This window comes from Panicum hallii, chromosome 4 (assembly GCF_002211085.1).
Source record: "Panicum hallii strain FIL2 chromosome 4, PHallii_v3.1, whole genome shotgun sequence".
Classification (NCBI taxonomy): Eukaryota; Viridiplantae; Streptophyta; class Magnoliopsida; order Poales; family Poaceae; genus Panicum; species Panicum hallii.
This window is the reverse complement of record NC_038045.1, coordinates 6,516,940-6,529,188: the sequence shown is the minus strand read 5'-3', so window position 1 is coordinate 6,529,188 and position 12,249 is coordinate 6,516,940. Positions and strand designations below refer to the sequence as shown.

At 45.9% G+C, this 12,249-nt stretch overlaps 2 protein-coding genes across 2 annotated transcripts; one reads left to right on the top strand and one right to left on the bottom strand.

Annotated features, from left to right (window-relative positions):
* The first annotated feature begins 522 nt into the window (after window positions 1-522).
* On the top strand, window positions 523-2,888 carry LOC112890009 (3-ketoacyl-CoA synthase 11-like). The gene is made up of 2 exons (XM_025956836.1): window positions 523-708; window positions 864-2,888. Exon 2 carries the CDS (start codon window positions 865-867, stop codon window positions 2,428-2,430), a length of 1,566 nt encoding a protein of 521 aa, XP_025812621.1. The 5' UTR covers window positions 523-708; window position 864; the 3' UTR covers window positions 2,431-2,888.
* A 1,238-nt stretch (window positions 2,889-4,126) lies between these two features.
* Window positions 4,127-12,249, bottom strand: LOC112889529 (serine-threonine kinase receptor-associated protein-like). Its single transcript, XM_025956221.1, has 7 exons — window positions 11,827-12,249; window positions 8,412-8,547; window positions 7,530-7,611; window positions 6,727-6,902; window positions 6,480-6,617; window positions 6,263-6,402; window positions 4,127-4,837 (listed from the first exon to the last, which is right to left on the bottom strand). Exons 1-7 carry the CDS (start codon window positions 11,942-11,944, stop codon window positions 4,611-4,613), a joined length of 1,017 nt encoding a protein of 338 aa, XP_025812006.1. The 5' UTR covers window positions 11,945-12,249; the 3' UTR covers window positions 4,127-4,610.

Sequence of the window (12,249 nt, the reverse complement as noted above, 5' to 3'; positions counted from 1 at the left end):
TGTTCAAGCGAAACTACAAACTGCCCGATAGTTTAGTATAGCTGTCAAATATCGTTGAGGTGATGAGAGAATTGTTTCCTTAATCGCTTAAAATCTTTAAAAATATACTATACAAAGTAGAAAAAAGAAACCACCCTTACTTAGAAGTCATACACTCAAAAGATCTGAAATCTAGATCGAAATTTTTGTACGATTTACCAAAATGAAAAGATTCATTTTAGGGAGATAAACACGATTTGATCCATTAGTGCCGTGATTACGAAGTGCTCGCCTTCTATACAACTAAGCGAGCTATTTTTTAAAAAAAGAAACACATGTACATTTAGAAAATGATTCCTTATGGAAACATGCCTTGGTAAAAGAAGGTGTTAAATATTCTTAGTTGCCAACTCAGAAATTAGCTTGCAAAGAAATACAGTGTGATCCTTCAGGATCGAGATTAAAATTGAATGATTAATGGAGGGGCGAAGGGAAATTTTTTCCTCTTCTCCGGCCTTGTCTTCTCCGTTTGTTCATTTCGCGTGGCCTCCTTTGGCCCCCTATTAAACCACCGAGCTGGGCGCCTCCCCGTGGCGCTCGCGGCCGCATTAGCGCGGAGATCGAGAGACAAGAGAGGGAAGGGCGGCGGCTTGCCGGCTGAAGCCTTCTCCTCTCCCCTCCGCCGTCGCCGCCTCCCCGCTCCACCCCGGGAAACCAATCCCTGACCTGGTACGCGCGAAAACCTCCCTCTTTCTCCCGGCCGCGTTAGATTTATATTCTCTGGGCGTTCCAATCTGAAACCTCGATTCGGAGATCCAGAAGTTCTTGCCTGAGATCCTGGCATTTGGGATTTCCTGACGGGCATCTTTATTTTTCTTTTTCAGAATGGGGACATCGGCTGCGGAGCCCAATGCTGCCCTCGCGCCGCCGGCTGCGGAGCCGACGCAGCCGCGGCGCCGGATGCCGGACTTCCAGCAGTCGGTGCGGCTCAAGTACGTGAAGCTGGGGTACCACTACCTCATCTCCCACGGCATGTACCTGCTGCTGTCGCCGCTCATGGCTCTCGTCGCCGTGCAGCTCTCCACCGTCTCGCCGCGCGACCTCGGCGACCTGTGGGAGCAGCTCCGCTTCAACCTCCTCTCCGTGGTCGCCTGCTCCACCCTGCTCGTCTTCCTCTCCACGGTCTACTTCCTCACCCGCCCGCGCCCCGTGTACCTGCTCGACTTCGCCTGCTACAAGCCGGAGCCGGAGCGCAAGTGCACGCGCGAGACCTTCATGCACTGCTCCAAGCTCACCGGCTCCTTCACCGACGAGAACCTCGAGTTCCAGCGCAAGATCCTCGAGCGCTCCGGCCTCGGCGAGGACACCTACCTGCCCGCCGCCGTGCTCCGGGTGCCCCCCAACCCGTGCATGGACGAGGCGCGCAAGGAGGCGCGCGCCGTCATGTTCGGCGCCATCGACCAGCTGCTCGAGAAGACCGGGGTGAGGCCCAAGGACATTGGCGTCCTCGTGGTCAACTGCAGCTTGTTCAACCCGACGCCGTCGCTGTCAGCCATGGTGGTGAACCATTACAAGCTGAGGGGGAACATTGTCAGCTACAACCTCGGCGGGATGGGCTGCAGCGCCGGGCTGCTGTCCATCGACCTCGCCAAGGATCTGCTGCAGGTGCATCCCAACTCGTACGCCTTGGTGATCAGCATGGAGAACATCACGCTGAATTGGTACTTTGGGAACAACCGGTCCATGCTCGTGTCGAATTGCCTGTTCCGGATGGGTGGCGCCGCCATCCTGCTCTCGAACAAGCGGTCCGACCGGCGGAGGTCCAAGTACGAGCTGGTGCACACGGTGCGCACGCACAAGGGCGCCGACGACAAGTGCTTCGGCTGCGTGACGCAGGAGGAGGACGAGATTGGCAAGATCGGCGTGTCGCTGTCCAAGGACCTGATGGCGGTCGCCGGCGATGCCCTCAAGACCAACATCACCACGCTGGGGCCGCTGGTGCTCCCGTTGTCGGAGCAGCTCCTCTTCATGGCCACATTGGTTGCCAAGAAGGTGCTCAAGATGAAGATCAAGCCGTACATCCCCGACTTCAAGTTGGCCTTCGAGCACTTCTGCATCCATGCTGGCGGCCGCGCGGTGCTGGATGAGCTGGAGAAGAACCTGGAGCTCGCCGACTGGCACATGGAGCCGTCCAGGATGACCCTGTACCGGTTCGGCAACACGTCGAGCAGCTCGCTCTGGTACGAGCTGGCGTACTCCGAGGCCAAGGGGAGGATCAGGAAGCGCGACAGGATCTGGCAGATCGCGTTCGGGTCCGGGTTCAAGTGCAACAGCGCCGTCTGGAAGGCGCTCCGGACCGTGAACCCGGCCAAGGAGAAGAACCCCTGGATGGATGAGATCGACAACTTCCCGGTGGATGTTCCAAGGATCTCAAAGGTTGGCAACGCGTGAAGAACTAGCGCTGGCTGTTCCCAGGTGGCAAGTGGAGTTGGGTCATCGTCAGGTGCCAGGGCAAGAGGTTTATGCTTGTGATCCCATCGTTCGCACCGTCAGTTCTTGTTTTCAGTTGTGGCGTGGCATCCGTGGGGGAGGGACTCGATGTAGACGATTGGATTAGGTAGAGAGGGTGTGAGTGATTTCTTCGCTAGGGTTGCCTGAATGTCTGATATGTCCAGTTTATTCAGATTGGGGAAAGCAATTGATTTTCAGTATCGGTGTCACATTCTTTGCCACCTGATCGAGATGTCTCGGTTGCAGGCTCAGCTGAAACTTGAATTCCCCTATTCAATTGATCTGAGCTGCCTCTGATGTGGATCTGAGCTTGCTCGGATGGGTTTAGGTGGAAGAGCCTGTCAATCATGCACTCATACTTGTAATCAGTATCCAAGCTGTCAAACTGTTGCTTGATAGTCTGTCCCTGCACTATTTTGAACTAAAACCAGAGCTGACCACGTGATCTTGGCATCACTGGATGCTCTTTATGTTTACACAGGAAATTCGTGCTCTGTCAGAACTCAGAAGGCGATATACATTTGCTAGGGGTGTTTTTTTGAAGAAAATATACATTTGGTAGTAGCACCTAAGAACAATGTGCATGATGATGGCACTGGAATTTGGCCATGGAACTCGCACATCAATCCAGCCTGCAGCCAAGCGTGCACTGCAAGGTCCCCCGTGCCCTGCATCCGGCCAATTTGTTGCTGCCTGGCATCTGTGGCTGCAGAAGCGTGAGCGCCCAGCTCCGGGTGCCAACCCCATCCTGACATCCTCCTGAAACGCCCCCTGCTCCTCTCGTGGAAGCGGTGCTGGCTGGCTGCTGTGCAGGCGCGCCGCAACGGGATCGGTGTCGAACGGCGCTTCCCGTTTCCTGTTTGTTGCAGGGAGCGACGCAGAAGCCTACAACGTCCTGTGACAACGGCACCACGTGAGGCCAGTACAGGACGAGGCACCGAGACAAGATCAGAACTGCAAGGTTGTCCATTGCAGCACCCATTTTCTTAGAAACAATTTGCGGCGTGCGTTTAGGTAGACACCTCAGATCTGAGGCTCTTTTCTTTCAGGAAATGAAAAAAAAAGCTGAAGTTGTAGGCCATTATGGTCCAATACGACAGCAGTTTGGTAGAACAAAACTCCAGTTTCTTTGCCGGACGAAACGACATCTCGGCAATAATAGTACCAGGGTTACTGCATACAACTGGTGCCAATCATGAGACGGCCATGAACAGTGATTCCACATGCACACTGATGCACGCCGCGGCCGGAGAAAAGGTCCATCAGATACAAGCAGCCGCCATGGGTCGGCTCACATGGCGCGGGGCATGTGACGCGATTCCCTTTTGCGAACGCAGTGACGAGGATGGAGTGCTTCCGTTCTAGCACAACATGCGCCCGCACCATCTCCCAGATGACCCCGGGAAAAGGTATCTTTATGCTATACAGGAACCAATTATGACCTTAGCTACGAGATCAGTAACATGCTTGCAAATACCGCTGCAGGTTTCGCGGATCTGGTCACTGATCAGCACCGCCTCACGTTCCGATCAACCATAACAAGACCATGTCGAGATCAAGCCTTCAGAACAGGAGGAATCTGTCACCTGTCGAGCAGCAGAGTACGACGCTCTTGAGCTACTTCAGGGTCAGGAAATGTTCGGCAACTTCGGGGATCGGCATTCAAACATCAAAAGCCACAACTTACAGGTCAATGAAGCCCTCATGCATTGTATTGTACGGACTGAAAAACGGCGAGGAAAAAACAGGTCAACACACAATCACGGTTACCAGCGGCGGTACAAAATACTCAACCTTTCTGAACGCAGGCACGGTACCTAAGCTACCCAACTTGCTTTTTTCTCTTGGTTTATTCCCGACACTAAATGCGCTATGCTGATATTGTCCTATCAAAGCGAGGGCCCCATACAAAAAAACCCACCACCAATTGCTCATGAAGGGATATGGTTTTTTCCCCCAGTGCTGTGATGGTGACTCAGAAGCCAGGCTATCCTTGGATTGCAAACAGGCCTTGATGACGACTCGGATGGGAGAAACTGAATAAGCATGGCGGCTCTGGTGGCAATCTCCTCCCAATACGAACCAAGCACCACTAAGCATGCCAAAGATGTGATACAGTCCTACCCCTCGGTCTGCCCCTCCTTGGGGATGTGGAAGCCTTCGATCTTGGTTGTAACCTCGTTCACCCCAGCAGTTGCCTTGCCATTGGCCGCCTCACTGTCATCAGCATTAGGGGGGCTAAGCTGCCAGATCCGGATGGTGCCATCTTCTGAACCTGATGCATATGATTCACCACCAGGTGCGAACCGGACGCAGTGGACTGGACCGTGATGCCCTTTGTTACAAGCTGCATATTAGAACATTCGTCAATTCATCTGGCAAGTGTAATGGAACAAAACAATAAAAAAGCCTATCTCCCTTAGAAATACCGAAGATGGCCAGATGGGAGAAGAGAACCACTAAGGTACAAAGAACATTTCTACAAGATAAACCATAACCACAACAAAAGCTTTTCAATTTAAGAAATAAAAACAGAACACAAATGCCATCAAGATAATGTCTACAATTGTTTATCAATATAAACCAAAATCATAGCAATTTAATTTAAGGAAAATAGAAAACAGAATACAAATGCCATCAAGATACTGCCTACAATTAGATTGCCAATAAACCAAAATTATAGCTATTATCAAGCAAATATAATCAAACTATTTGAAAAATACTAAGAGGCCGCTTGGATCCTCTCATTTTGGAGGAATTGAAATCTACTTAATAAACTAGGCTATTTGGCTTAGAATTTGACACCCACCACTTTCCAAAGTTTAGATATAAGCCTATCCAAAATTCATAGAATGGGAGATGGAAATTGATTCTATACACCACCAAGCTATGTTTCTATTCCGTAACTTATAGCATGCTCTTTGGCTCACTCCTCTATAGTAGAAATATAGCGCATAAGTATCTCCCTCGTATGGTCAATAATAGTTTAGAGGGAAATGGCGACAGGCAGAGGAAGAGTGAGCCAAGCTTTGGCCCCTGCCCCTGTCGTGACTTTGTGAGCATTCAGTGATTCTTTTTTTAGTATTATTTTGAGCATTCAGTGATTCAAGTACAAGGAACAGTAGAGGAGCCGAGCTGCTCGCGAAGGATCAGGAGAATGCTAGAGCTGGACGCCTAGACCAACGGGCAACGGCCTGATTAACCGAGCACTGAAACGAACAGCCAATAAATCGAGGCGACGTGGCCCAATCTGTGCTCGAAAAGTTCACCGTATTTAGGTCTTTAAAGATATATTCCGTATATAATCATATTAGCTTAATAGATTTATGTCTAAACTATAAATATTAGAATGGAATTCAATTCCAAGGTTCCAAACAGGGCCTAAGTGATTCAGGGTGGCAATTGCTGAAAACTCCTGAAACACAATAGTCCATAGTTTATCATTGCCACATTCACCTTTTTGAATTTATGTGCCAGTGATACTCAAACTGAAAGAGTTTGGAGCACACATTTTTTGCTACCCAGAATTATTTGTACTACAGATTTGTGAGCTAGGACTGGCGTTGAAGCTAAAATACCAGAATATATAACTAACAATTACAACAGTGAAAGACACAATAGCAGAACATAACCGATAACACAGCATTCAAAGCCGAACAAACATGCTATGTTATATGCTAATCTTTCTATTTGAATAGGGCAAAGCTACACCATGGGTCCTAAGGTGCTGGTCCTATGAACGAATAAGAACTAATAAAGTAGATAAACTTACTTATTTCTTCACCAGTGAAGAAATCAAATACATGAACCCACAAATCTTCTCCTCCAGCGACAAATTTACTCCCAGACTTTGGTTCAAGTGAAGCTGACTCCACATTGCATGGCATAGCATAACTTTTAACAAGCCCAAAGCTGATGAAAAAAATATTGTTGGAAATGAATCAATGAATTAAATTTGTTAAGAAAAATGATGATTTTAAGAAACTTACTGATTTGCATCCCAAAATTTTACACTTGAGCCATCAGCTGTAGTGATGAACCTGCCATCCTGGCTTACTTCTGCGCTAGTGACAGGAGCCTTGGTTTCAAGAGTTTGGACAATTTTTCCAGTTCTGACATCCCATAGCCTGCATAGAGCCATACAAATTAATTAAGAGGAACAAGGCTGCAGTAAACCTAAACGGCCAACTAGTGTGCATGTTTTTATTAATTGAGGCATATCTTTTGTGGACACACCTTACTCCACCCATATCAGTGCAGGAACTTAATATAGTTTGGTCACTATGTAGCCAAGCAGCAGTTCGGACAGAACCAGGTGATTTGTCAAGCTCTCTTGGAGCTGCATCAGGGCGGTTCATGTCATACACACGCAAAGTCTTCTCCATGCCTCCAGTGAGTAACAGGTGGGTATCCTGCAGCGTAATTGGCAATTGAGGTCAGATTGGAAGTTAACAATGAAGGGCAGCACTAATTGTGTAGAAGAGCATGTAAAAAATATATCTCAAAGGACGAGATGTAAAGCAGTTGCCCCAAGATCAGATACATATGATCACAAATTGATTTCAGTTTGTATATACATAATTGTTGGCTTTAAAGGAAAAAGGATGCAGCAAATTCCCCCGAGCTTTCTTGGTAGCAGTGCCAGATATATGGAAATACAATTAAAATGGTAGGCCATGTGAAAACTAATAGCTCTATAAGCATGGAACTAAAATAGCAACTAACTTGGACCAGGAGTACAAAGTAAAGAAAGCGAACAAATACTGTTGCTGCTAAGTAAGATGCGTCCATGGATATAAACAAACCATATTACCAATATGTTTTTCAGATGGTCAAAAATTGCAGTAAGCATAACATCTTAGAACAGGCTTTAAGATAACTGACCAAGTAGTCCGCAATGCCTAATAATCATATTAAAGAAACTCTATAAAAAAATTATGCACATCATTCTAGGGTGAAACAACACTCCTGAAGACAACTGATAATCATAGTTTCCTCATAAATTTCAGCGTAAGATGGGGACAAGAAACAAGCATTACCTCAGAAAAGGCACAGGCCCGTACTATATGCTTGTGTTCAAATGAATGTAGCTCATCACCAGTCAGTGCATCCCATACTTTACTGGAAAAACAAGGTATCGATGTTAGTTACCGAAAGAGAAAATTGATATTAGGAACGAACATTGAAACATCTCTTGTAGTGGATATAGTATAAAATATACACCTGCCAACAGACACACTTTCATGCAAACTTCCCAATTAGGCAGTAATCGCTTTGCATGAAATTGGATATCATATTGAATTAACAAAATCCTATTCAAAAGCAACATATTCACTAACCTCAGTTCTGTACGATCCACAATGTTCCTTAATAGACTATCGTAATTACAATGGTAGGCCACTTGCACCTAAAGCTTAAGAAAAGATTATACCCCAAAAAAATTCATGTTCCCTTTCCTAAATTCTTCAATCCCAAACGATCCTCGTAAAATTTTATTTAGCTATTATATACTTCTGATCTTATAAGATGTCAAGAACAAAATAATTTACGGATGAAGTCGTCAGCATACTCATTCTAACCTATGTTCCCATAATAGTTGGGCTAAAAAGGATGTATAGTAAGGCCTACAAATAAATGACAAATCATTTGTCCTAACCAAACACAATTTGAGTACAAATATGCACTGTATACATATGGTTGTGTTCAAAGATACTAGCATATCAGATTAGCATGATGAAAACACATCTAAATTCACGTACAGTAATACAGGTCTTAGGAAGTATAACAAGGATGCATTCATAGAAATTATCCATCAAATAAACATGATTCGATATGGTAATCAAGATGCATCCAACTCCCTAAAAAAGGAAATTGAAATTAACACCAATGCTAACTGGAACTTCAAGGGCAAAAAACTGTACGCTGAGAAATCAGCAGATGCAGATGCAGCACGGAGAGCATTTCTGTCAAGACAACAGCTCCAAACAGCTCCTTTGTGACCTTGAAATGTGCCAATCCAGTCACCAGTCTCACCATTACGAAGCATTGGATTTGTATCTGCAGATCAAAACAATGATAAAAGATTCATTGAGTAGCTAGCAACATAACAAAAGGCAGATATGCTTGTCCTACTGCATATTTCACCAGTATGCAAACAATGTAGAAACATTCAATGCTGGCTTACGTAGGACATGCACATGTGTCCAAGGAAACAAAAACCTTCCCCATGTCCACCAGTTCCCTCTCTCATGACACGTGGGTTTGACACCTTTTGGAATGACGCTTGGTCCCATGACCTAGCCTAGTACCTATCCATTCCCTCCCCAATGCATAATATCAGTTAAGGCACAATGTTAGAATGTTTAGTTGCTTACAACAAAGAACACATAACATAAGCTAAATATTATTGTTTCCTCTAAGATACTTTTCAGTATATCAATCATAAATTACTTTTCAATATATCATGTATAAATAAATCCCAATGCCTACTATAAAAAGTAATAGCAAGGAAATTCGAATATAGAACGTAAAGGTAATTATATCCTTACAAAATGGGGGTGCAACTAACATCGCAAGGAAAATACTAGTTGAGATAATGGAGAATACTCCCAATGATACGGCATGACAATATTTAAATACCAATAAGGGGGCAGGGTATTGGTAGGCAAAGGTTGGCATGCAATCTGTTTTCCTACTTGTATAGGGTTCGGGGGGAAAAACCCATGTATTATCTTCATCATGAACCTATAAAGCAAGATGTTATTTGGTAATCCACGCATCGTTATCCATAACCAAGATGCATACACATATTTCTATGTACCCATACTCATTTCTGTATCAAGCTTTTAATATGGTGTTCATGAATATCTAATTCTAACCAACAACAACAACAACAACAACAACTTAGCCTTTTGTCCCAAGCAAGTTGGGGTAGGCTAGAGATGAAACCCACAGAAAACAAGAATAAGAAACACAAAAAGTGCACAAGCCAAAGGAAGAGTTAGGGGTTAAACAAAAAGTAACAAAGGTCACGGTTCAGGTACATTAATTGCTAATCTCCAAGCGCTCCTATCCATAGCTAATTCCTTAGCGATATTCCACTCCTTAAGGTCTCTCTTAACCGTCTCGTCCCAAGTTAGTCTAGGTCTACCTCTACCTCTCTTTACATTATCGCCCCGCTTTAAAACTCCACTACGCACCGGCGCCTCGGGAGGCCTCCGTTGTACATGTCCAAACCATCTCAACCGATGTTGAATCAACTTCTCCTCGATAGGTGCCACCCCGACCCTATCTCGAATCTCTTCGTTCCGGATTCTGTCCCTTCTTGTATGCCCGCAGAACCAACGCAGCATACGCATCTCTGCTACACTCAGTTGCTGGACATGTCGCCTTTTTGTAGGCCAACATTCAGCACCGTATAGCATCGCTGGGCGAATCGCCGTCCTATAGAACTTACCTTTTAGCCTCTGTGACACCTTCTTGTCACAGAGGACGCCCGAAGCCTGCCGCCACTTCAACCACCCGGCTGAAATTCTATGTCTAACATCTTCATCAATGTCTCCATCTTTCTGAAGCATTGATCCTAGATACCGGAAAGTATCCTTCTTGGCCACCACTTGACCTTCGAGGCTAACGTCCCCATCCTCATGCCTATTCGGGCTAAAGTCGCACATCGTATACTCGGTCTTGGTCCTACTCAGTCTGAACCCTCTCGACTCTAACGTGTGTCTCCACAGCTCTAACTTCATATTAACCCCTACCCTACTCTCATCAACTAGCACCACATCATCAGCAAAGAGCATACACCAAGGGATATCACCCTGTATGTCCCTTGTGACCTCATCCATCACCAAAGCAAATAGATAAGGGCTCAATGCTGACCCCTGATGTAGTCCAATTTTAATTGGAAAGTCACTGGTATCGCCATCACATGTTCGAACACAAGTCATCGCATCCTTGTACATATCCTTGATGAGGGTAATATACTTAGTTGGAACTTTGTGTTTTTCTAACCATTTCATTTTTTTCCATCCCTTGTAACTGTGGTGTTCAAAACATGAAGCTATAAAAATGCTGACTCCTACCTAGTATTGATTTAATAATACCCATTTAAACTGACATTAGTTAACTATCCATGCAAATATCTAGTACCAGAAATATCATTGACACACTCCAAAGAGGAACCCATGTGCAATTATGATTCATAACTGGCCAGCAATAGGGCTTCTATAAGGAATTGTCAAGATATTGTATAAACTACAAGTTTGCAATAACTAATTCATCCTCCAAATGAGTTCAATAAGGCAAACTTCAGAAGTTCAGATATTTAATCATGCCAACCCCAATACCTAGCATCGGATAACTAATATTACACATCAGAAGCACATGAACATAAGGTCTCAATTGCATATTGCAGTCACCAAACCAGCAACACAAATTGCATAATATCAGCACCCTTCATAGCCATAACCCAGTTGGAGGCTACTTGAGCAGATGAATGGAAGTAACAAGTAGAGGTTTGATCTACCAACATAAAGTAGAGTATAGGGGTATAGATGGAGCAGGAAAATCACAATGAAATAAATAAAGGAGTCTGGATCTCTTGTGATTGAATCAGAGAGTGGGGCTGATAACTGTAACAGTTAAAATGTCTTATCCCCCACATGTCAACCAAGTAGCACATGTAGCCGTTACGGTCCATACCGCCAAGTGCCTAATAAGTGCCATCTGCCTAAACGACAAAGCGGCTGCCAGGTTCAAATAATCAGCGGATAGCACTACACGCCAACCCAATTCCCGCCTAGCGCTTTAAAACATGGCAAAAAGGAAAAAAGCTAGAACATGTCTAGATTGGCAATCAATTTCGCCCATTTCACTGTGGATGCTTTCCGGAAAAAGGAAACTATGGTGTTGTGTCCTTTTGACTCTCCGTTCCTTAAATGGTAGATTCCTTACTAAATTGATTAAGACAGGTGTGTAGGCACATTTAGTGATGCAGTTCAAAAGACCAGTGTCCAATTTATGCAGGCCTAGAGGTAGTTTAGAAAAATTTAGCCTATGAGCCAACCAAACTACGCGGTTAAATCACAAGGGAACTATTATGGCACAGACTGCATACCAACCAATTGATCCATCCAGCTAAAACTAATTGTGGTGCAGAAATCATCACTTAAGCACATGCAGTCCAACCAGCATCTCGTAAACGCATATACGCATATAGCTAACAGCAGGCCATCGTGTCAAAATCAACAACCCGATCCAAACCAATCACAAAACTAAAATGGAATTGCATCGCTCGGGACTCGGGAGGGGAGGTGATGTGGGAGGTTCGCTTACCCTTGCTGGCGCTGATGAGGAAGTAGCCGTCGGGCGTGACGGGGCTGTAGAAGAGGTCCACCACGGGCCTCGAGTGGCCGTGGCACACGAGCGGGATCGCCACCTTCTTCTTCTCCATCGCTTCGGTTCGGTCCCCTTCCCCCGGTGAGAAATCACCCTAGCCCCTGGCGACGATGGCCCTGGAATGCGCCGCCCCTCGCGCGCCCAAACCCTAGCACTCCGATCGAATAAGAGAGAAAACCCGCAAAAAAATTCGGGCGAAAAACCGGAGGTAAAATCGAATGAAATCGCGCGGATCGGCGCGGGGCGGGGCGATCCGGATCCTGAGGGTTGGATCTGTACAGGCGCTTTATTGGGTGGATGGATCGGCGGAGGCGGGCGGGAGGGAGGGAGGGTGAGGCGAGGCCGGCCTCCGTGGGCGAA

Bases quoted from the DNA above. Each gene is read 5' to 3' on its own strand.
- LOC112890009 (XM_025956836.1), top strand. From the start codon at position 865: ATGGGGACATCGGCTGCGGAGCCCAATGCTGCCCTCGCGCCGCCGGCT.
- LOC112889529 (XM_025956221.1), bottom strand. From the start codon at position 11,944: ATGGAGAAGAAGAAGGTGGCGATCCCGCTCGTGTGCCACGGCCACTCG. The intron at 7,612-8,411 runs GTACAGTTTTTT...TTGTTTTTCCAG, and splicing joins GCATCTGCTGATTTCTCAGC to TAAAGTATGGGATGCACTGA. The intron at 6,403-6,479 runs GTAAGTTTCTTA...TTTTTTCATCAG, and splicing joins AAATTTTGGGATGCAAATCA to CTTTGGGCTTGTTAAAAGTT.